The sequence below is a fragment of the Paroedura picta genome, chromosome 5 (assembly GCF_049243985.1).
Source record: "Paroedura picta isolate Pp20150507F chromosome 5, Ppicta_v3.0, whole genome shotgun sequence".
NCBI lineage: Eukaryota > Metazoa > Chordata > Lepidosauria > Squamata > Gekkonidae > Paroedura > Paroedura picta.
In genome coordinates, this window is record NC_135373.1 from 42,991,392 (window position 1) to 43,016,947 (window position 25,556).

Here is a 25,556-nt window from a genome sequence, read left to right on the forward strand (position 1 = left end):
TTTAACTGCAGCTGTCCAGTGGGGTCTTGAAGAATCCCAAGTAGTTTTGAGATTTTTCACCCTCAGCCATTTTAGATAGCCAAAAAGTAGCAAGATCAAGATGCAAAAACGAGGTGTATTAATACCCCAAAATAATAATAATAATTATTATTATTATTATCTTTCGATTTATTGCCCGCCACTCCCTTACGGCTCGTGGCGGGTTACAACATTTTAAAACCCCCAATAAAATCCATTAAAAACCCTCAGCAACAATTACAATATAACATTATCGGTTAGCAAGCTAACCTGGCAAGATAGGCTAATCAACCTCCCCCTCCTACTACAAGCAGGTGGAGAGGGGATACTGATGGTACTAATACCCAATCTCAATCCTGGGTCCCGGGTCCCTGGGGGGGGGGCATAGATGTTAGCCTCGTCCTCAACCGTAAACCTGGCGGATTTGACTCAGATTAGCTGAATGTACACCTTAAGCTACAAAACTTTTTCTACCCTCTAACTGTACTTAAGATGGGGATCCAGAAGTCATGTGCAGCTATGTCCAACTAGGAAATCTGTAACAAACCCCCAAAATTCCTACACAGAGTTCAATACGATACAAAGACTTAATGTGGCAGGGTGGAGTGAGTTTGCATAGCTAAAGTCTTAACTGCTGCCCCATCTTTTCCCAGTTCTGGTATTTTCTACCAATTTCTATTTTACCAAGGCCGTGTGAGTATTTCTAAAAGAACAGAAGAGTCATAGCTTAGAAGTTTCTTAATTTATTGATCACGTAAAGATTCTGTTTCAGTTGCCAAGTGCCTTGGACACTTCCTCTCCGTTCAGGACCAGCTCCTTTCTGCAAAAGTAAATTACAAACTTCACTAAGAAAACAATACACATGAGATCTACCACAACAATAAAAATACATGGATCTGCACACTACACCTTTATGTGCAGAAACAGAATTTCAAATTGATTTTAAATATAAATCAGAGTAACATTTTGCTCTTACCACATTGCTAATGCATGATTAAATACTACCATTTATGTTGTCATTTTAGATATAATCTCTTGAATTTAGTCCCAGAATTAATGAGGCTACAAACTTTTGTTTGAGATTTGACCAGTCACCTTTGAAGCCAGCAACTTAAGCAATGAAACTCGTATGAAAAAGGCCTGTCAAGATTTACAGATATATATTTCAAAACCTGAATTCTTACACGTAAGGTATTTTTCTCCGTGACTGGCATTTGAAACGTATTACTATTACTAGTAAAACAAGGCCTCTGCATTTGCTCAACAGAAGATATACAACTTAGCACTAATATATAGACACTGATTAATAATCCATAAGATTTCTACAGCACAAACTCTAGTTGTTGCAAGTCTTTTTATTAGTGTCATAAACAACTATCACACTGGACTACCCCGTGCATAAATTACACCAGCATAAATCTGTGTGAATGGCATACACTTGGATTCCTGGCAATTCTTCATCTTTCTCATTTCCCTTTAAAGCATCTGATGAAGCCTCTAGATTCCAAAAATCTTTGTCTGCCATTCCATTCACATCTTGCTTATTTTAGCACTCCACCTACCCCTCAATATACTCCACATTAAAAAATTCATTTCTCTCTGGGGAGCCACATCTGGTTCCAGAACTGATTTAATCAGTAAATTTTACATAAATTATTAATGGGGAAGCAATTTGCGAGACTCAGCCCTTGCCTAAAAAAGCCAATCTGCTACTTACCAATTCACCATTATGCATGGTTTCTCCCATTCTCCAGCATTCAATAGCCGTCATCTACTGACCTATGTACCTCTTGGGGGGGGGGGGTGGAGGAGAAATGCTTTAATTACCACCTTAAACAAAGTGAGTCCCTCTCACCCACATTCTGAACATCACTTTTATAGTTGCAACCAGTTTAATGTAGAATGACTTTCAAAACAAGCAACTACTTCATTCAGTTGGGTTTCATTTATGTAACTGATATGTCAATAAGAATTTTTCATGTCAAAGAAAATTCAGTATTATGGAAATTCACTTAATTAAAACCAGTCAATTAAAAATGGGATCTACCCATATAAATATTCTGATGGACAGTATTTTACAATCCAATCTGGACCAGTTTCTGCCAAAATTTTCAAGAATTCCTACAATGCAATTAATATGCTTCAAATTTTATTAAATATCTGCTGCCTTTCAACTTCTACAGCTTTCTAATGTATACTGATATGTTTCCAAGTTGTGTCTGGCACATCTGTTAGGGGAGCTTTCAATCAATATCCTAAATGTACTGCTTATTCTCCAAATATGTAACCCAATAAAGCTACCAATGGGTTTTTTTTAGCTAAATAAATTCACATCAGCTTAAGGCCTCAAATCAACTGAGTTCATAATTTCTTTCATAGAAGCAAAATTCCATTCAAAGGCCAATATATACTATATTTAACTTCCATTATCTGGCCAAAACTAATCCAAGGACTACAGTCTCTTTTGCTGGGTCCATTTCTACTCTGGATCCAGAAGATGGTATGCCTGCGTAAGTACCCCTTAGATACTGAAGAAAAGATGACTCCACATACAAAACTGTAATATTCAACTGGATCACTATTATGCTTTTAAAAATGTGCTCACCCCAGCTAGGCTAAACTACCCATTCAAATGCAATATTGCAATATTAACATTAATAAAGACTATTAAAGGAGAGAATGATTTACCGCTTTGTATTTATACTATTAATCCTGCATATCAGAAGACCCTCTCCAGGCCATTTACAAAAACCATCTCTTGCCCATGTGGCTATACCACTTGCTGGAAGGGGGGGGGGGGATATAAAAATCATCAACTAAATAAATCATTCTTGAGGACCTGATGCATGTCCATTCTGCAACATTAACATCACACCTTGGAGGACCAAGTGTGAATTCAAGGTAAACTTTATATAAACTCTGCAGGGCTGTGGGTCTCTGTGACCACAGAAGATGTTGGTATTTTTATAGATACACACAATACATACATTTATGTGTTAACACTGTTATGGACATGACTATCCCATATGTCTATGCAGATAGGTAGAGTCTATCAACAGCTCAGACTATTTCCCTGACCACTAGGATTTATAATGTGATCACTTTTATCTAAAACCATTCTGTCTACATGTGATTCTTACCTCATGAAGCAGCACTCTGGTTTCATCCAGCAGGCACTACCTTGACCTAAAGAATAAGAAATGACGTCAGTAGGTAAATACATACAGCTGAGCTTTGGAAAATGAATATATTTAAACAGAAAAAGAAATAAAACTCCAGATTGGTAAACTGAGGGGAGTTGACAAATTATATCAATACATTGGGAAGTATGGGGCACAAGGAGGATCTGATTTTTTTCCAGACTGGAACACAGAATAGTGAAGAAGCAAACTAGTCTTAAGTTGTTTCTTAATCCTCAACTGCCAACCTATCATATTTGCAGCCAGAGGTATGTTACCTCTTCTGTGCAAATGCAAGCCAATTACTTGGCTGCTTCACTGTACTGCTCCATTCATCCATCCTCCCATACCCTCCCATGAAGCAAATCATCTTTGGTACTAGTTGAAAGCCAGTCCAAACACCCTCTGAACTCTTCACAATAAAGATAGGAGTTTGCGTTTATTCAGCTTTCTACTACCTTACTTTTCATGTTGCTGCCTTTTAACTCCCCATGTCCCCTTTTCTATGAACCTCATTAAGGGCATACAGTGGGTGAAAACACCATCTCTTTCCACTGGCAATTCTTTAACTGCCCTTATAAAGGTGAAAGACACTACCAAGCCAGCCAGTGTGCCAGGTTCCTCAAGTCCACATCTTGGCTTGATAATTTTGCAAAACAAAAAGGAACATATCTTAAGAGGATATTAGCAACAGAAAAGTTTTTCCCCCCCTCACTAGCTAATTCATTTGCAGCCAACCCTTCCCACATTTCAATGCTGGTGTTCAATGCCATTAAATATCAGATGGGGATTTGTATACACCATCATGAGCTTCCACAGGCATGCTAATATAGCAACCCTTATCTAACTAATGACAGCGTGGGAGAAGGTCAATCCTCCCATTTATCTTCTGACCCCCTTCTCCCCACCCCTTGCAGTATTTTACTTAACCCCACCAACTGGCATAAAGACAGATCTGCAACTGACCTGTTGATTCCAACTTTGCTAGCTGTGATGGTGGAAAACAACCAATGGTCCAAACAAACCTAAAAAAGTACAATCTCTTCATGTTGAGCTTTATTTAGAATATATATATAAGTGACCACAGGCCTCCCTGACCGGCAGGCAATGATTGGCAGGCTCAGGCTTTCAGCCCCTGTGTTGCTAAAGTGGTCTTTAACTATTGCTTTGGGGAAAACTACAGCCAATAGCAGCTTTGCAAACAATGAAGTAAAGCCTCCCTCCCCCCCACAAGATAAGAAGTGCTTCTCTCCTGACAGCACCAGTTATCAAAACTGATGGCCTAGCACATTACGCATTACGTATTCTGGCATCACACTTCTGAGCTTCTGAAATCAGCTCTTTTCTTTTTTTTTCTTTTTTCTTTTTTTGCAAGCAATCAAAATTATAGAAAGACATGGGGAAAAGATCAAAAATGGAACACAATGCAAGCACTTTTAGTTATTTCTCATGCCACTTACACACAGTGGTATTCTGAGCAGACAAGGGTTCTTGTTTTACTGTTGGTCCTTGCAGTTAAATACATCGCCCCAAGACCCAACTCACCTGCGCTAAATGATACTAATTCCACTTACATATAGAGCAAATTTTTAATCTCATACACACTCAGTAAATCCTTGGCGTACTACCCAGAACCGAATAAGCAAGCTCTCAACCCATATAAATAGCACCCGCGCTGCCATTTCATTTATTTTAAAAATGTACTTAAATGTGTAAAAGTACTTTTTAAAGCTATAGTGATGGGCATTACTAGCCTGGCCCACACTGAAAGGATTTTAAAGGTACCCCTCAAACTTCAAGACACAGAGGATTGGAGTGGTTTGTCCAGTCCAAGAACCAGGTTTTGATTTTAAAAATCCACTGTTGAAACCTGCTCTTTGTTAAGTCCCTTTTCTTAAGATACAGCACCCCACTTTGACACAAGCAGTCTTTTTATTCCTAAGTATATACAGTAATATGTTACTAATACAAGCAGAACAAGCTTTCCCCCACTAAACCAGGTTTCTTGTGCTTTGGCCAAGAACCGTATCATATGAAAACACTGTAAAAGCCACAAATTCCACTAGCTACCACAACAAAGCCAAGACCTGGAGGGTGTTAAGTATTAGGTATGCAACCCCGTCATGTATTTTCATCAATGCACCTTTCAATAATGTGTATGAAACATGAAAAGTGAACAGTTCTCCGTTCTTCAGGGCATCACATGAACACAAAGCTGCATTATACTCGATCAGATCATTGGTCCTTGAAGGTGAATATTGTCTACTCAGATTGGCAGCAGCACTCCAGATTCTCAGGCAGAAGCAGAGGTCTCTCACATCACTTGCCACCTGACCCTTTAACTGGAGATGCCAGGGTTTCAGCCCAGGAACTTCTGCATGCCAAGCAAGATACTCTACCACTGAGTCACGTCCCCTTCCCCCTATCATTTGACACAACAAACAGCCAACATCCCGCCACCCAAATACATTGCATAACTGGTAACTAAAGTTACAAGTTCTACTTCCTCACCACCAAGTACAGCAACCGTTTATTCCCCATGGAGTAGTTACCAAGGCATTCATGTGCCTAGCCGAGAAAGGGCTGTAACTGACTTTTGCCATGAGTCTGGTATGCATTAATCAGAGTACTTATTGTATGACCAAACAGCACCTTTGGATTAGTTGGAATTATTCACAGGCTCCCTTTCCCTTCCCACAAAGCTCTAACCATATGTCTTTGCCACACAGCAGTGATGGAAACAAGCCATATACACGAAGGAATCACGGGTCTGAGGCATACATCTGAGCATCATAGTTAGCTTGCCTACTGCTGACTGCAGGTTATGCCTCAAAACTATGTATAATGTCACACAGTACAAGCAGTGCTGCACTGAAATTCCACGGTCAGAAGGGTGATGCCAGAGTACCCCCACAGTAAGGTTACACAGAAAGCCACCAAGTTAATTATAGTGCTTTTTACCTACCTGTAACGCAGGCGACAATGAGAATCTCGGAGCAAGCAGGAATACTACATCCGGGTCCTAATGTCCACTGCCACTTGTGGTACTACGTTCCTCACAGTTATGCACTGCAGAAATGCTGTCTAAGTGCTGTTACGTAGCAGGCCACTACTTTTAAAGAGTGTCAAATTGCAGTCTCAAAATTCCAGCAAAAATGCCGCCACAAGAGGTTGCCAAGGAGATGCCAAGAACTTTTTAAACAAAGATACCACAAAATACGCACAGAAACAGAAATTCATCTTTTTGTTATCAATGGTAAGGATGTGTTCACAGCATGCTAATGGTTTTCTAGGTAACAGATGTGAAATCATGAGAAGAACCTGGGCTTTGTTTGAATCCCTTTTCAGATGGGACCCCCGAGAAGCTTAATAGGTAGGCAGATGTGGAATACTGTTCAGATGTTAGGCCTATAGAGGCCTAAACTCTTAGAATACGAAGGGGAGGGGCTTCTATTAAACAGAAAGTCCAGTTCAGTGAAAGCTCACACTGAAGCATCAGGCTCCAAAAACTTGTTACTCATTCTGATTTTAACATGTACCCCAAGTCAGGCTACCAGAATTTCCAAGTGTGGACATAACAGTACTGATCACATAGTCTGCATCCGCCTGACACAAGTTCGGTTTTAGTAAGAATATAACAAAGAGATGAACCTGAGGAAGGTAATATGACCATCAGCCGCCTTCACTCTTCAGGTTATAATACTACAAAAGAGCATGGTTTAGGATATGGGCCAGCATCCTAAGGAAAAATGGCATATCATCTGAAAAATAAACTGAAAATTAGTGCCCATGTCCAAATGCCCCACTGAGTCAGTCTCAGGATGCTCAATGTTGGGTGTCCCAGGAACACCACTAAGCAAATGATCTGCAAGTGCATGTCCCTAAACACCATGCAAGTGCAACTTCCAATTTCCCTGTATTACATAGAAGGGCTTATCTACATTGGTATCCAGTGCCAAGCACTGTGTTCTTTCTCTACAGTTCACATAGGAACTTGATTTTGTGTCTAACCTAAATGGTTCTGGAAATAGACCTCAAATCCAATCACAACACTAAATTAAGTGACTATTATGCAGCAACCTTGCCCATCAACAACAGCATTCTTGCATTTAAATGTTTTGTTTAGCACATAGCTTTATGCTAATAGTTTGCATAGGAGTCGATGGCACCAAGGCTTTTTCCATACAAGTTCAGCGGTTCACAGGTCAAGTCCATTCTTCCCCCAAAGCAGAAGGGAACATGTGAGTGCTTTAAAGCTATACCATACCTAGCAGTGTTGAATGAAAGCGCACCCATAATTCAATGCACAGAACGGTCTTCCAAACAGGCTGATGTTCCTTTCATCAACCCATAGCGCACTGTTATCCTGGGAAACTGTGCTCCCAGCATCTCAGGCACCATCAGCATACAGCATCAAGGACACCTTATGATCTTTTTTTCTTTTAAACCAAGATATGGATGAAAGATTCAAACCCTCTACCAGATTCAATGTAAGTTTATTGGTGATATATAAAGCCCTAGCCACAGAGTTCCAAATTAGGGCTTAGTCTGGCTCCCAAGAAGCAAGGTCACCTGGCAAACTATTACTGCAGTGCAAGACACTACGTTACTTTTATCATAACCCTGTAGTTTTAAAAGGATACTTTCAGCTTCCAAATGATACCAGTTATTAAATACAAGTACTCTCCCATAACACAACATTTCTGCCTAGCTTGTTAGATTTTAAGCCTAATTTCCCCCCTCCCACACTGACCAATGTTAAGGGAACCTTCACACTGAACAATGCTTTACATGACTACTCAAAAGAAGCCATGCTTTTGATTTATGGAACCTGGAATGGAAAGGCTATTCAAACCTCCAGCAGCTAATGCTACGAGGAACCTACCAACGCGTTCTCCTCCCTCCCACCTTGGCTTTCAATGAAGGGCTGAATTCTAACTCATTGTGTGTCTGCATCACTTGACAGTTAAGTCTATGTGCCACTTCACAATGTAAGCATCATCCCACCCCCTAAATACCTAAAAACTCAAGATCCAAGCTTCAGCTTCTGGACAACTTATGCTAGAGGAATATTTGTAAATTAGATCTCAGCATTTCATGTTAGCAAATAAACAAGTCAGACACGTTTTATGGCACAACAGCTTCTGGCTAGAGAATGCCAGAGGCCTGGTTTCTGTTCCAACTACCTCACTGCACGTTGGAGAGTAAGAGCATCTTTGCCTTGCATTCTTGGAACTGTGAACAGCAAGTTAACGATTAAGAATCATTGCTACATTTAGTCTATTTATTTTAAGCACAGTAAAAAAAGTTTACACGTGGGAATTCAAATGGCACACAGTACACTGCCATCAAGGGAGGGATGTTATACATCAAAAAAGCTAAGTTGTGAACACTGCATTACATAATTAGACTTTTTTTCTTGCCCAGATCACTTACAAATTCTAGGTCATTAAGTTTCTAACATCCATAAAAACGTAGCTTTCTTACTAAAATGCAAGAATTAAAAAAAAAAAAGTAGTGTCTAAACAAGACCAACGAACGAACTGGAATGAAAATCTACACGTTACATCTAAAATCGGGGCTTTTTGTTTGGGCCTTCATATTCTTCTCTCCCTCTCCCATAAGCTGCTGGAGTTCCAGGCCCCATTCCTCTAGGGCCCTGGCCACCACCTACAGGTCCTGCACCACCCTGCCCAAATCGCTCAGGACGCTATTGGAACAGTATTATAACAGTTCATTATGTGTAGTTGATGTCCATGTGTGTTAAGTATATATTTTAGAAGGTTCCGTAGTCAACGTTCGTCGATACAATCACCATTGAGACGATCCACAGGTACCGGGAACATAGAAAGGAAAAAAGGGTAATTTAATAATTAGTTGATTTTAATACATGCCTTGAGGTATGTTCCCAACTTGATCCATTCTCAAATACCTGTTTCAGCAAACAGATAGACCCTGAAGTGCTAAAAATGCAAGCATTAGTTTAGGCTTGAACCAAGAATCCTCTCAAAAGGAATTCTATTTATTGATTGGCCACTATTACTTGTTCTCTGTGCTACAGGGAAAAGTTTTCTCACAAGGCCCAAGTAAGCCTAGCTAAATCTAGCCTAGGAAGGCCAGGTTCAGCTTACTGAAACACAAGCGTAACTTGATTAAAGCAGATGCCTACTCACCAGTTAAATGTACAAGACTGTCTCATTTGTGAGGACTCAAGATTATGTTCTGCTTATTTAAAATGTAAAATTTCAGAACAAAGAAACAGAGTGCAAAGAATAACATGAGTCTAATCACATAGTTACCTATCCAAGACAAAACAAACATGAAATGCTTGCACAGAGTTGTGCTTTAGATAGCTCCATTTCAATAAAGTGCACCCTGGGCCCACCCTCAACAGATCATGAGGTTTTGCAAGAAGTTCACTACGACTTTGCAGTTGCCAAATTATTTCACCTATACTTGCCACACACCCATAAATGCAGAGCAAGACTGCAGTAGAGCACACCTTTGTTAAGCCTGCCATTTTATCTGCTGTACCTTCTGTCACCAAGCTATCAGGCACGAAGTAGCGTAATGGACTGGAAATTTTTGATGTTATATCAGTGTTCCAAGGCCAACTTAAAACTACTGTTTTATACAAAGAGGCTTTCAAATTCACTACAGCTTGCGATAAAGCCAATTCATCACTCAGGCCTGCTACTTGTTTGAATGAGTCCCTGAACCAGATACACATACACAGATGTACTATGCAAATGGCTCATACCCCCAATTTTCTCCATACTAACCCTATGAATCAAAATCTAAATTCTGAAAGGCTCTGATGATCCAAAAAGCTGCATGCCTGAGCCACCCATTTGCAAAGGTATCCAATTCTGGGAGTCAACAGAACTACGTTATACCTATCATGTGAACAAGCATCATGGTCAGATTTCCTTTAACAACTGGCTACAGTTAAAACTGTCAAAGACTTCTAAAAGATTTAGCATTTTAGCAGTGAACGTACACTACTACATGCAAAGCACTGTCCCTTGGAACTTCAAAGGGCTGAGATTCAGGAATAGAAATTCCAAGCAACAATGGCTTTCAAAAATATGTTTTAAGTGTATGTTTTAAGTGTACTGTGATTTTTGAAAACATACACTTGGGATTTAATACACTACTCATTTTGTTAATGATCTATGACTAAATTACAGGGTCATTCAGCCAAGGGGCATCGTCTTGAGAATTAGTATCCAGAAAGCATTCGATTTGTTTCCATGAAAATATAGTGCTTTGTGAGCTATGAGTGGTTCATTTTAAAAGGAAAGGCTCAATGCACAATTAGCCTTAACCCCCACCCCCACCCCATTCCTGGCCATGATTTGGACCAATGTTAAAAGTGCACCTGTTCAAGCAGGCTGAATTCTTACAACCACCAGACCACCACTGATTACATCTGGATTGCAGAAAAGAGTTGCCAGTTATCAGCAGTACTGCAGTGCTACCTATTGCAGTACTCCAAGCAGGCCTAGAGACCATGCCACACATCCGTAGTGTGCATACAGATATCTCTCAAAGTCCTACAAATACCAGGATTCTAAAAGTATTTTTAAACAGTACCTAAACTTCTTGACCAACGAATTGTGTATTTAGTCCTTTGAAAGTCAAGTGACTTAATCAAGGAATGCAGCACATTAAGAACCTGCCTAGGAGTGAAACTACTTCTTTAATCTTCACAGACAAACACCAATGTACACAATATGGTACACTGGCTTGCCAGTGACATACTCACAACTCTCTACCTGCGACTAAATTCACTGCATTAACAACAAGTACAGGTATGAGCTTCAGAAGGTGTCTTAATCTTAACAACTGGTCTTGAAGGAGTGTTCCATTTTAATTCTTCGTTTTTCATCTCTATGCAAAGTCATCTCAACCTCAGAAAGTGGAAAGTGACAACAAAAAAACCACTTCTGCTTATTAAACTAACTACAAAAGCTTGCGTTTTTCCAAACACGTTATCTTTTCCCAAAACATTCCAAGGTTTGCAAGAGTTTCTTCCAAGCTTAACTGAAGAACTCCAACCCCAGCTGCCCACAGAAAGATGACTAATATCCACAGCAGAAGTGTTTAAAGCAAACCCGTGACAAAGACTAGGCTTGCTTTTATGCTGCCCAACGAGCCCAAGCTAAGGCATTGTGTACAATGATGACAGAGAGGGAAGCCTAACTCAAGTTTAGATCATCTAGGAAAGAAGAGTTTTACAGCTGCCAAATTGTTGGGTTATTGAAGTCAATGTGCCACAGGATACATTACCATGTCACTTCCCATCATGGAGCCACTCATAGATGCTTGTCCAACTCCAGGACTGGTTTCATAGCCAAGGCCAGTGCCACCTCCTAAAGGTGGGAATTTCTGAGCTGCAGCACCATAGGGATCTACAAAAACAAATCCAAGTGGTCACACGGAGAATTAATACTACCACTCATGTACAAAAGGCTGCATTAAACACCTACCTCCCATGTTCATTGTGCTGGTCCCACCCATTCTCATGTCTCTCTCTCTCTGCAAAAAAGCAAAGACACAGTTTTAAAACAAGTAAACTACTTAAAAGTTATGTTCTACTGATGTACTAAATCAATGTATGCGACAGAAAACAGAATAAAAATGTAAAGTTATTTACAATGCCCACAATATCATTTACACAAAGAAGAAAATTGAAAAAATAGAGAATTCCAAACACAGAAGTCAAGGAAATTTTCTGAATTCCTAGTGATCAGCATTAAATGCAGGCACCTGAGTAACTAGACTACTGGGATTCTTCCAGTCCTGACTTACAGGGTCCATATAACCCATTCTACTGTAACTTTCTTCCCTCTGTCTTCTCATTTGCTCTTCCATCTCACGCTGGCGGAGCATCATTTCCTCTTCTCGCCTACGGCGCTCTTCTTCCTGCCTGAAAAATTCATACTGCCAATTAGATTTCAGAGTACCACTGACTTCTGAAGATTATAATGCACTATTTAGCATTCCACAAGCACTGCATTGTCAGTTTTTGGATGATGTCAAGACCATAATTCGATAAACGATAAACTAAAGCAGCACCCAACAGAATCTACATATACTAAGTACTAAGCTAAAAGTTACCTCAGCTGCATTTCTTTCCGTTTCTGCATCTCTTGATTGTGAAGTTCTTCCATCCGCCTCAATTCTTCTTGTCGCCTCATCAGATCTGAAAAAATTAAACACCACTGCTTTATGCTTCTTCATCTTAGTAATTTAAGATTATAGGTTGAAGCTATAGATGTCATATAGAGTGGATGAAAAATGGTCAGCAGTAATCAACAACATTAAGTTAAGAATTCAATTTAAATAGGCGATATGTAAATATTCTATGCAGTGGAGTCAGGTGTATGAGACTGTAGCACACTGGCAAGAGAAGAATGGAAGTATGAAAACATCAGTACAAGATGGGGAGGAATGGGGAAAGTGAGCAATCTAAGTGGTATAAAGAATAACCAGGCAAAAATCTGTGCCAAGTACCTTGACGCAAGAGGTTTGCCTGATGCTCATGATATGCATCTTCCATTTCGCTTTCTAGTTTATCCTTGGCATCTTTCATGTTTTTCTCCACCTGGTCTCTCTGCTGTTTCTCCATTTCATCCAAAGACTTCCATCGTTGTGAATATTCATATTCAAAACTTCCAGGTTGCGCAAAGCGTGGTGGAGTCTCCCTCTCCCTAGAAACCCAGCATAAAGGCATCAAAACTATTAAGCACAAACTTTGTGTCAAAATATCACCAACATTAACCAACGAATGTATGAAGCCTGAGAGTATAGTAATAGCACCATATATGAGCCTACTGCAACATAAAACCAATTACTCCAAACCGGTAATATACTATTACCAGAAACTTTGCTTGAAGATTGCTAGTAATATAAAACATAATACATTACAGGAACTCCATATAGTTGTGTGACACACTAACTACTAACATGTAATTATAGATTTAAAAATCACCTTTAGTGATACAAGTTTCCAATAAAATTAAGCTCCTACACTGGTCAAGGAAGTATAGGTGAGCTTACTTTTGATACATTGGATTCTTCTGAGCCAGTTTTTCTGGAAGCCCATCTTCATCATCCAGTTGTTCTAGTGGCTCCACAATTACTGGCCTGGGAGTACTAAAAAGAAAAAAACATTCCACTCATTTCAAGCAACAGTTTATAAATTCAGTATTTACTTGCTTAAAAATTTTCTCTCATGTAGAACTGAGAAAACACGATTAAGTGGTTAATCTACTCACGTTGTCAACAGAAACACTCCTTCAGTACAGCGTTCAAAAGCCTTCCGTGCTGCAGGCTTGGATGCAAATTCAACAATTCCTTTTCCAATTGATCTGCCACGATCATCAACAATTACAATTGCTCTTTCAATTGGGCCAAACTGAGAGAATGCTTCCTCTAGAAGTTCATTGGATACATATGGAGAAAGATTACGTATAGAGAGCGCAGCAGCATGTGTGGCAAAACGCACGCGAAGCTGTCTTCCTCTCATAGGCGTATCATCAAGTTCAGCTTTTGCAATTTCAGCCAGAGCTCGGGATTCCTGCAAAGTTTTCCCAACATAACAGTATTTAAGCCTTGAATTTTACTTGGTCCTAAAGAACAATAATATGCATTGAAATATATGTTATGTAATAAATAACGCTTACTAATTTAATAAAGCCAAAGCCTTTTCCTTTGTTGATGAAGACTTCGCCAGGTTCACCGTATTTAGCAAATAACCTCTTAAACTCCTCCTCAGTGATATCAGCAGGCAAATTCCCAACAAAAAGGCGACAACGCTGAGTGTAGGTCTTCTCTCCAGGCCGCCTCAGAAGTGACAAATTGGCTTTAAAGCCCTAAAAACAAATTGAAGATGGACATAAATTCCTAAAATGGCCAGCTTTGAGATATACAGCAAAGAAAACGGAAAGCACACTGCAATGCTCCAGGCTAGTATACACTTGAATGAATTACTCTCCTTCCTCCATATACATATTTTTATATATATATATATATATATATATATATATATATATATATATATATATATATATATATATATATATATATATATATATATATATATATATATATATATATATATATATATATATATATATATATATATATATATATATATATATAATTTATTTATTTGGATTTTTATACTGCCCGTTTTTTGTAAGCTTCTGGGCAGTTTACACAGAACATTGCATAAATGTACATGTTGTTAAAATAACCACATTCTCTCTTAAGTCTGTACAAATCTTTATAGCTTCGCTATTTGAGGCTGCCTTTCCCCTACCCAGTTTGCTTACACAAAAAAAATCATATCTAACACCACTTGAAAGCTACTCTAACACATGCCACTAAGGAGGTCAGCTATTTTCTATGTTTGGCTTTTCAAGCTCTGTATCTCATCCTACAAATGTTCCCAAATCTTTATTCTTTGTAATCTATAAAAAACATCTTTCGACAACTTGAAAAAGCCCTTCACCCCACCTATCTTATACAAGCAAAAAAAAAAAAAAAAAAAAAAACATTTCCTTAACTTGCACAACTGATCATTCTGTCCACTACACAATCACAAATCCCATAAGTCAAATTTTCCAGTTCAATTAGGTAGCACATTGAGGCCTGCTAATACAACCTTTTTAATGCAACATTCCCAATATTATTAGCAATCCACAGCAGCAGCATTGCTGAGGTATCTAATAAGCGAATTCATATACTGCAAGATGTCTTATAGGCACAAAAACTACAACCAGCCAATCTCTTCCTTAAGCCTTCTCTACAACATTGGTTTTGGGCCTTCTAACTACATAGCGGCTTCACAATAGTTGGCCTAAGGGTACTTACACAAAAAAAGGTTCCACTCACTTCAAATTTTGCTTTATAAACTCTGAAAACTTTCCACCATTGTCTTGCTATATTTTATACCTTTAATATCAACTCCAAGTACAAGAACATATAAATATGACACATATCTATTAGCATTTAAAGCCAACCACAAGGCCATAATATATGCTCACTATATCATCAATCACCTGGGCCAACTGCACCCAAATGGATTAACAACCTAAAATACTGAAAAATAATAAACGAACACATCAAAAAAGACAGTAAAATTCCAACTTAATCTTCTGACATGCTATTCCCCTCACCACATATTCACATTTACTCTTTTTATTGAACTCTGTAACCTCTTAAATGTGAAATTTTAAAAACAAGGTTCTTTGCCTTCCTGCTATTTCCCAGAATCTGCCTTCCTCCCAGTTCAGATTTTAATTGCAGTTACTTGAAAAGCCAAACTTTCCTGGTCTCTCAGCTGCATCAGGATATCTGGCCTCTAGTCAATATTTTTGATATCATTAAGGCACTACAAGCTAGTTACAACCCCCTCCCCCCGGTCCACTGGCACACATAAATGTAGTTACAAAAAGACATAAAGTCACTTCTCTTTCAGCTAACCTTATATATTCTTATGCACGCCTGTGGACGAAATAGCCCTCTTTCACATGGTTCTCTCAGTGCCAATTATTCTGCCAGGCAATAAGTTGCTTCACTTAATTTAAGCGTTATGCATCCTTATTTGTTTTTTTAGAAAGGAGATCACTTTCCTGATTCCCTGCTGGCTCTGATCAGTTTCACCCAGTCCTGCTTTATTGTAGTGGTTAAGTGACCTCTAATCTGGAGATTTGATTCTCCACTACTCCGTATGCAGCCAGATGAGTTACCTTGGGCCAATCACAGTTCTCTCAAAACTCCCAGCCTTCACCTACCACAGACTATCTACTCTGGAAAAAGATACTGTTTGTAAGCAGCTTTGAAACTCCTTCCCACATTCAAAAGCAGGGTACAAAAAATACCTCTTTTTCTAGTCCAGCATTCTGCCTCACACAGAAGCAAACCAATTATTGTGGGGAACCAACAACAGGGCAGGGTCCGGGTCCTTCCGCTAATCCAACCTTCTAAAACTAGCACCTACCAGGTTACTGCCACTTTTGAATCTCTTCTTCTTGAGTCTGTCTAATCCCCATTTATAGCCGTCTATGATATCTCTACACCCTCTGGTAAGGAGCTTCACTATTCTACACGGCCAGACTTTCCTATATAGCTAAAGATCCAGCCTTTCCTATATAGAGATCCAGCCTTTCCTATATAGCTAAAGTAAAAAAGAAAAAAACTCTACTCCCGTCTGCGTCTAGGTTGATTTCGCTGCTTTTACAATGCCAACGAGTGAGGGAGAAAAAACGAAGACAGTCCTCCTATGGTTTTTCACCAGGCTAACAGAAGCATGTTAAACTCTTAAACCCTGCGTGAAAATCCCTACAACACCGGCGGCTCCTCTCCCGCGCCTCTGACATTTTTCTGGCCTCCCCGTCTCCTGCCACGCGCAGGCGCACACCGCCCCAACAAGATGGCGCCGCCGAGCCGTTCGCGCAGAAAGACACGAGCCTCGCCGCCATCTTGTCCCGCGCGCGTGGCCACGGCCTCCGAGCCGACTCCCGCTCACCTCGGCATCCGACATTTTTTCCCCGCCGGGGCCTTGCTGCTGCTGTTGCTGCTGTTGTTGTTGCTGCGACGGGTGCTGATGCTGGCCTTGGCCTCCTCGCCTCTCGCCGCCGCCCCGGTGCTGCCCGGGCCCGCCGCCCTTGGGGCCTCCTCCTTGTTGGGGGCCGCCGGGCCCTCCCTTCAGGCCGCCGCCGCCGCCTCCTACGCCGCCGCCGGGGGACTGGCCGGGCCCCTTCTTCGAGACGCCTTGGCTGGGGCTTTGGGTGGGCGGCGGTTGCGGCTGTTGTTGCGGGTCCCCGCCCCGCCCGCCGCTCTGGAGCCCTGACGAAGCGGCGGGGGCCGAGGAGGAGCTCGGCGTCGTGACCACGGCGGGCGGCGGTTGGGAGGCCGCCTGGTTCTGGGTCGGGCCTCCCACGGAAGGCGACGCGCCAGCCTGGACGGTGGAGACCGACGAGGAAGTGGAGGAGGAGGGCGGCGTGGAGCTCGAGCTGGGCGGCTTGGGCGGCTCGGCCTTCGGAGGGCCGCCGAGGCCGCCTCCGCCGCCCATATGGTGGTGGCCGCCGCGGGACTGGCCCATGCTGCCCCCCATTCCCGGCGGCGGGGAACGGAAATCGTGGTTCCCGGGGATGCCTCCTCGGCCTCCGCCGCCCCCGCGTCGATGGAAGCCCCCTCCTCCGCCGCCGCCGCCGCCGCGGCTACGGAAACGGTCTCTCGACATGGTGAAAATGGTGGCGGTTGGGAGAGGGCCGGCGCTACTCAGCTGGGTCGTCTTCCTGCTTCAGAGCCAGACCAGGCACAAAATGGCGACGAGCAATCTGGGAGTAAAAACGGCTTCGCCGCTTCCTTTGTCTCCCCTTTATATAGCCTCGCCCCTGAAGTGCAATGCCCGCCTCTTTTTCTTTTTTTGCAATAGGAAGCCGATCCTGCCGGATTGATAGAACAGCTAGCCAATCAGCTTCCAACGTTGCGTCCGCCTGACACATCAGGCTTGCTATGAACCCGAAACGTCAAGAGTGGCGGGTTGTTTAGCCAATGGGCATCGAGCTTTGTGCCGAGTGGCATGCCAGAGGGCCGTTACCATATCTACGTCGCGATTGGATTGTTTGGTCAGCAAAAGGCGTGGCTTGCCGTAAGAGCTGGCTAATGGAGGTTATGCGCATAGGCTAGGAGATCTCGCTGCATAGTGGCTGCCATGTGGCTTTCAATGGGCGTAACCATAATAGTTTCTATTATTACGGGTATTTTAAATAGTCTTAATGCCATAGTGATATTTTGAAACCAAATAGTGGTGGGTAGTCATATTGGTCTGAAGCAGCAGAACAATGTTTTAGTCCAGAGGAACCATTAAGGGTGCCACTGAACTCAAACTCTGAAATATAACTAAATAATAAATAAGATAAAGCAAAGAGATGTAAGAAATGTATTCATTCGTTTCTATGTTTTTCTTTTGGAGTATCCAGGAGTGCGTTTCCAGAAAAATGACAAATAAATGTAAATGAATAAATTACAGCTCATCTGTAATACACAGTTAAAACTAGCCATGGTTTCAAAGTACTGGAAAATAACAGCCTTCTCTAATAACTTTCTGAGATGCAGCTGTGTAAATTTGCTGTCACCAGAACAGGAATTTGATTTCCCACCTCACTTTTGATCTGTAAGAGTTGTTAATTTACAAAACCAAACCAATCTGGGTCATGTTTTCCCTAAACTAGGGTGCACCATTTGCCTTGGAAGATTTAGTACGTCGACGATAAGGAGTGAGGGGCAAGGCAAACACACTCTGCAAATGATACAAGGATCTCTCACGCATGCCATGAATAAGTGTTGATATTTGACAGGTCCTGAACCAGTTGATTCCATAGGTATATCAAAGGCAGCTTTAGCTCACATTAAGCCCTGCAAAAAGCAAAGCAGCAACAACAACATGGATTTCTTGTGGCTCACATGTCTTCTGTACCTCCCCCCCAAATCTATGTTTTCATTTCATAGCCTTCTGCTGCATTAAGTCCTATACCTGTTTACTTCCTGATGGAGGCATCAGCCTGAATCAGAGCGGTTGATGATTGCAAAGTATACAAAGGGAACTAGGCCACTCCAGTCTAGGCTGATTGCTGCTACTCCAAACAAGCAGGTCGGATCAAGGTGGGTGGCGCAGTAACTGGCACTCCAACAGAACATTCATCTCAGCCTCTTGGGCTAATTGGTCTCTCTTTTCCAGAAGGCACTTTCTTTCTCTCTCACGGACGCACAGATTGAAGCAGTCAAAATAGAGGCAAGCAGCTTTCTGGGATCAGGTTGTACCAGATTACTACTTAATAAAGCACAGACACAACCCAGTTCGAGGCATTTTGTTCCATTATGGAGCTGGGCTGCTATATAGGTAGGGAACAGAGAAGGGGTTCACTTTTATCATGTTTTCCACAAAGGGATGAGTTTGTGGGGTTTTCCCATTGCTGCCAATACAGTGCAGCAGCAACATGGCTTCTTGCAGGGCAAGTTAACAAGCCAAGTAATGGAAGCAGTAAAAGGTAAGGATTCCTTTGAGCAGAGGAAGGCTAGTCTGAGTGAGATAAACAAAAGGGAGCACAGGCTTTGGCAAATAAAATGTAATCCAGTGATTAGACAGGCAAAAAGGGCCTATGAGGGACATGTTGCAAAAAATATTAATCAAAATTTCTTCAAATGCAGTAGAAACTGAAAGGGAGGTAGTGGAGCCCCTGGGATTACTAAAAGATTATAGAGAAATGGCAGTCTTCTCTTGTGAGGGAAATAGTGATCAATGTGGCAAAAACGTAACACAACACGGGGGACGGGAATAGTGGCCTAGGATCACTGTTGGAGCAGTCCACAAACACCTAGTTTTTTTAAAATGAAACGAAGTCTTCAGGGCCAGATGAACTGCATCCAAGGGTACTAAAAGAACTTGCAGGTGTCATTTCTGAACCTCTGCCCATTATTTTTGACACTTCTTGGAGAACAGGTGAGGTGTCAGACGACTGGAGGCGGGCAAATGTTGTCCCAATCTTCAAGAAAGGGAAAGAACAAATAATTAAACACTCAGTCCTTGAGCAGCTGGAACTGAGAGCTGTGATTTCTAAGACTCAGCACAGGTTTTGCAATAACAAGTCATGTCAGACCAACCTTATATCGTTTTTCAAGAAAGTGACTACCTTGCTGGATCAGGGGAATGCCGTGGACATAGTTTATCTGGATTTCAGTAAAGCTTTTGATAAGGTTCCACATGATATTCCTGTTCACAAGTTGGTAAAATGCGGTATGGATCCTAATTCTGTCAGGTGGATCAAGAACTGGTTGACAAATCGTACCCAGGTACTTGTTAATGGTTCAGCACCTTGGAAAAGAGTGACAAGTGGAGTACCCCAAGGATCTGCCCTGGGACCTGTGTTGTTCAACATTTTTATAAATGATTTGGATGAGGGATTAGAGGGGATACTTATTAAATTTACAGATGATACTAAACTGGGAGGGGTAGACAACTGAAGACAGCAACAGAATACAGGATGACCTTGATAGGCTCAAGAAGTGGGCTAAACTGAATAAAATGAAGTTCAATAGGGACAAATGTAAAGTTCTGCATTTAGGTAGGTAAAACCAAATACACCAATATAAGATGGGGGAGACTTGCCTTGGCAGTAGCATGTGCAAAAAGGATCTAGGAGTCTTACTAGATTGAACATGAGTCAGCAGTGTGACTAAGTGGCTAAAAAGGCAAATGGGATTTTGGGCTATATCAAATGGAGTATCGTGTCCAGATCACAGGAGGTGATGGTACCGCTTTGCTCTGGTTCATCCTCACTTGGAGTACTGTGTTCAGTTTTGGGCACCCCAGTTGAAAAGGGATGTTGACAAACTGGAACGTGTCCAGAGGAGGGCAACAAAAATGGTGAGGGGTTTGGAGACCAAGATGTATGAGGAAAGGTTGGGGGAGCTTGGTCTGTTTAATCTAGAGAGGAGACGACTGAGAGGGGATCTGATAACCATCTTTAAGTATTTAAAAGGCTGCCATATGGAGGATGGAGCAGAATTGTTCTCTCTTGCCCCAGAGGGACAGACCAGAACAAATGGGATGAAATTAACTCAAAAGAAATTCCATCTAAACATCTGGAAGATGTTCCTGACAGTTAGAATGGTTTCTCAGTGGAATAAGCTTCCTCAGGAGGTGGTGGGTTCTCCATCTTTGGAGATTTTTAAACAGAGGCTAGATAGCCATCTGACGGAGAGGCTGATTCTGTGAAGGCAAAAGGGGTGGCAGGTTACAGTAGATGAGCGATTGGGATGTGAGTGTCCTGCATAGTGCAGGGGGTTGGACTAGATGACCCATAAATTTTCCAGGGCAAATGGTGCATCCTTTAGGGAAAACATCCATCTATATTATTCTATGATTCTATGAGATGCGGAGTGCATCTTTTGCTCCTGAAGAAGAGTTGGTTCATATATGTGGCTTTTCTCTATCAGAAAGAGATGCAAAGCAGCTTGCTTCAGCTGAAAAGCTGAAGAATCCCTGAGAAGAATCCCTGAAAAGCTGAAGAATTCCTGAAGGTTGAGCAACAAAATATATTATAATTTAAATACAAATATTCATTATGTGCAAATGAAGATTAAAAACAACATAGCATAACAATCCAAGTATGTGCAGTATTCCACTTACAGTCTTAATGACTGGATAGGGTATTATTATTATTATTATATCCTTTCATTTATATCCCGCCTCCCCGCCGGAGGCTCGAGGCAGGTCACATAAAACCAATCCTCTAAACTCAGTACAATGACCATGCATCAAATGTGTTTCAACTCAGAGGGTCTTCATCAGAGGTCAAATAAAATATACGCACACAGATAATCATACAATATTACAAAAAGCATCTGAGCCTCTTGTGGCGCAGAGTGGTAAGCGGCAGAAATGCTGTCTGAAGCTGTCTGTCCATGAGGTTGGGAGTTCGATCCCAGCAGCCGGCTCAAGGTTGACTCAGCCTTCCATCCTTCCGAGGTCGGTAAATGAGTACCCAGCTTGCTGGGGGGTAAAACAGTAATGACTGGGGAAGGGAATGGCAAGGCCACCCTGTATTGAATCTTCCATGAAAACTCTGGAGGGCATCACCCCAAGGGTCAGACATGACTCGGTGCTTGCACAAGGGATGCCTTTACCTATTACAATAAGATCTAGTTGGTGGCATTAGAATCCTAAAACGTGAATCTCTCATCAATATCAATCAATATATAGTGACTAGCAGAAAAGCCCATTGTAGGAAAAATACAATGAGCACTAGCCTTCCCCCCCCCCCCCGTAAGGCCACAGCGGGGCTGTTTGGGGCAAGAGTAATACTGGTGGAGGCTCTCTCACTCCCCCCCAACCCAGGCAACCACCCCCCCGAGATTTGGGAAGGCCATGGCGGGGTTGCTTGGGGCAGGAGGTAGCACTGGGAGGGCATCTCACCCTCCCTCCCACCAGGCCCTCAGTCCCCGGCCCATCCCACCCACCCAGCTCGGTTGCTGGCTGGCTTACTCTCAGTATCAGCACAGTAGAGCAGGCTGGCACTTCTTTCATGTAGAAGAAGTTGGAGGGGAATGTGGCCAGGGTCGGAACAGCCTACCTGATTGGCCATTTGTTGGATAGATGGCCAATCAGATAAGTGATGGCTCCCAACTCCTCCCACCACCCAGGTCCTGTTTTACAGAAGCACGACTCCCATGCCTGGATGGCATGCAATTAACACTTGCACCAGTTGCCAGGAATTTGGGAGTGACATTTGATGCTTCCCTTTCAATGGAGGCTCAGGTCACGAAAGTAGCCCAGACTGTGTTTTTTCTACCTGCACCAAGCCAGGCTACTAGCGCCCTACCTGTCCTCAGACAACTTGGCCACAATGATCCATGCAACGGTCACTTCCAAACTAGACTACTGTAACTCGCTCTAAGTGGGCCCGCCCTTGTCTTTGATTCAGAAGCTACAACTGGGTCCTCACTAGGACATCATGGAGGGCCCATATTCAGTTGGTGCTTCAACATCTGCACTGTTTACCAGTCTGTTTCTGGGTCAAGTTCAACCTTTAAGGCTATACACGGTCTGGGTGGTCTACCTGTGGGACCGTCTGGTTGCTTATGCCCCCCGCAGGTCTCTTTGCTCTGCGGGTATGAACTTACTGGTAGTCCCGGGCCCTCAGGACATTCACCTTGCCTTGACCTGGGCCAAAGCCTTTTGGTCCTGGCCCTAACCTGGTGGAATGAGTTCCTGGAGAAGCTAAGGGCCCTGCCAGATTTGTCAACTTTCTGCAGGGCCTACAAGACAGAGTTCTTCCGTCAGGCATACAGTCGAGGCCAGGGCGGGGTCCCTGATATTTGATCTAGGATCCCCCCCCCATGTCCATCTGACTGATCACTTCCTCCCAATAATAGGGAGATTGGCCCCTGGCTGGACGAGGGGAGGAGATAGCTGGTGGATTTTTTGCCTGCCACCATAGTAGTAGTTGCAATATTATTAAGAGAAATTATGGGGTTTTATTGTATTTTTATTCTTTTATTGTTTGTAAACCGCTGTGAGCCCAAATGGGAACAGCAGTATATAAATCCAAATATAAGTAAATAAATAATTTTAGATGCAGATCTTACAATAAAAAATCAAAATAGTCAAGAACCACCACACTGTCCAAGACCAGGGTTCAATCCTGTGTGAGCATCCTCATGTGTATACCAAAAGAAACCTTGGCCTTGGACAGAATGGGCTCCCTCAATGTCCTGTCCCCAAACCTCCAGGACATCTCCAGGCCCCTCCTGGAGGTTAGCAAGATCACTCTGAGTCTAGGAGATCTGTAAGTTCTACAATGACATGGGATCCTCACCAAGCACCCTCCTCCAGCACTGTGGCAGATTTCCAGGAACGCCCTAAGTCAGAGTTGGCAACTATAGGCCTGTCCCAGCCTATTATTCAAATGTACACAGCAAACACAAAGATGCTGAATCACCACTAGGCAACTAGGCAACTTCAGTCCCTCCAAAAGCACACCGGCCTTTCAAGATGCCCTGAGTGGAATTTGCCCCTGCCACAGAAAGTGGCATTAAGAAGAGTTTGAATGTCCTCCTTAAACAAAATGGATGCTCTTTGGAGGGGGGGGGGCGGTGTGCTGTATTTGCCAAGGGCTGTACACATTTCCGCCACTAGGTGTCTCAGAGCACAGGAGCAGGATGCAATGACTAACAAATTCCATTCAAACCCAAAATATGCAAGGAAGTGACATGTTCAATTGGGGGTGGGTGGTGTGTGTCTGCACCTCACTGGTGCTGGAGGCAAAGTCAAAACATGCAGCAAGCAGAAGCGATTTCTCCTCCTGTCCCCTTACACGCCAAATATATTTGCAGATGATCCTGCTAGATTCTCAGGGCAAAGGCTGATCATCCTTTAGGGCCATGATTTTCAACATTTCTGCTTTCTTAGCTCCTTTTTTGCCCTGACTGCTTTGCCAAGGAAACCCTGTGCCCTGCAAGGTATGTAGGGGCACCGTCTAGGCTGCAGCCCGTTAGTATAGAACCCTGTGAGGCCATGCCAATGGTACAGCCTCATGCAAAATGGGGGAGGTTTGTAAAAGAAAATAATCCTCCCCAGGGTTCTGATCTAAATCCAGCTACTACCTGCTGGAAAATATTTATTTACTTAATTTATGCTCCATCATTATCCCCAGTGGGGACCCAAAGCAGCTGAAATTCTCCCTCTCTCCCTCCTTTTATCCTCACAGCCCCATGAGGTAGGTTAGGTTGAGGGCATGTCACTGGCTTCCACCACAGAGTGGCAATTTGCACTTTGGTCTCTGTTAGAGCCATGGGGTCATAAACTAGGATGCTGGCAGTTTGTTTTAGCTCTTTATTGACCCCAACTCTAAGGTAAAGAGGACTGAAAGTGAATGGAGGAAAACCCCATAAATAGACAACAGGTTTCCGCCAGTGTGTACTATTGGTCAGTTTCACTTTGAACTGATTGGATACAGCAGTCAGGAACCAGCCACACGTTAGCCAATTGCATTTGCATGATTATGATCCTGCCTTGGACTTCAAGCTCAGGTCCTCGGCAGGTCTACATACCCAACAGTCTCCCAGATCCTAATTTAAAAATGAAGGTGGGGGGGACACACTGTGCATTTCAAATAGGCTCTAAATTTGGCTCTGAAAGTACAGTTAAGGCCATATGGAATTTCTCTGTGACTGTGCACTATAGAGGGGGTTGCCAAGGTTTAACCAGAAATTTCTGGCCTTTATTGACCTTTTCAGTATCATCACACAAAAGAGGGCAAATATTTCCTGCTTGACCCCGACATGGTGGTTTTTAGTAAGTAGGTAGGCTCATGTAGGACTTTGCCCAGCAAAACCTCTGATTGGCCATTGGAGATTTGATTGGCTGTACATTAAAAATTGTTGTGGCAGCATCTCCACCACAGCACAAGAATCTTCTCTGTGTGACTGAAGGTAAGAGGTAGTAGCCATTTTGTGGCTGCCTCCACCACCCGTGGCAGCCATTTTGTGAGCCGTGCCATGTGTCACAACTCTAAAGGTGCCTGAAGGCTGAAAAAGAACCCTGATCTAAAGAGAGCTTCTACCCCATGGCCATCACCCTACAACTCAAGGGTTGCCAACCTCCAGGTGAGGTCTGGAGATCTCCCACAAGTACAACTGATCTCCAGCCGACTCCCATGGGAGTTTTGGAAAATGGACTCTATGACATTACATCCCACTGAGATCCTTTCCCCTAGCCTGGGTCTTCCCCAGGTTCTGCCCCCAAGTCTCGAGGAATTATATATCCTGGACTCATCTGGC

General features: G+C 42.6%; 1 protein-coding gene across 4 annotated transcripts; it reads right to left on the reverse strand.

The window, feature by feature from the left end:
* Nucleotides 1–745: 745 nt before the first annotated feature.
* On the reverse strand, nt 746–17,583 carry SFPQ (splicing factor proline and glutamine rich). Of its 4 annotated transcripts, none has more exons than XM_077337526.1 (12): nt 16,738–17,583; nt 13,889–14,077; nt 13,481–13,782; nt 13,263–13,358; nt 12,717–12,913; nt 12,321–12,405; nt 12,012–12,129; nt 11,690–11,738; nt 11,490–11,611; nt 3,159–3,204; nt 1,736–1,807; nt 746–838 (listed from the first exon to the last, which is right to left on the reverse strand). In XM_077337526.1, the coding sequence occupies exons 1-10, from the start codon at nt 17,452–17,454 to the stop codon at nt 3,181–3,183; spliced, it is 1,899 nt and encodes a 632-aa protein (XP_077193641.1). In that variant the 5' UTR covers nt 17,455–17,583; the 3' UTR covers nt 746–838; nt 1,736–1,807; nt 3,159–3,180. The 4 variants fall into 4 exon arrangements, with proteins under 4 accessions (XP_077193641.1, XP_077193638.1, XP_077193640.1 ...); XM_077337523.1 differs by having other exon boundaries at nt 3,159–8,907; XM_077337525.1 differs by having other exon boundaries at nt 11,970–12,129.
* Between the last annotated feature and the right edge of the window lie 7,973 nt (nt 17,584–25,556).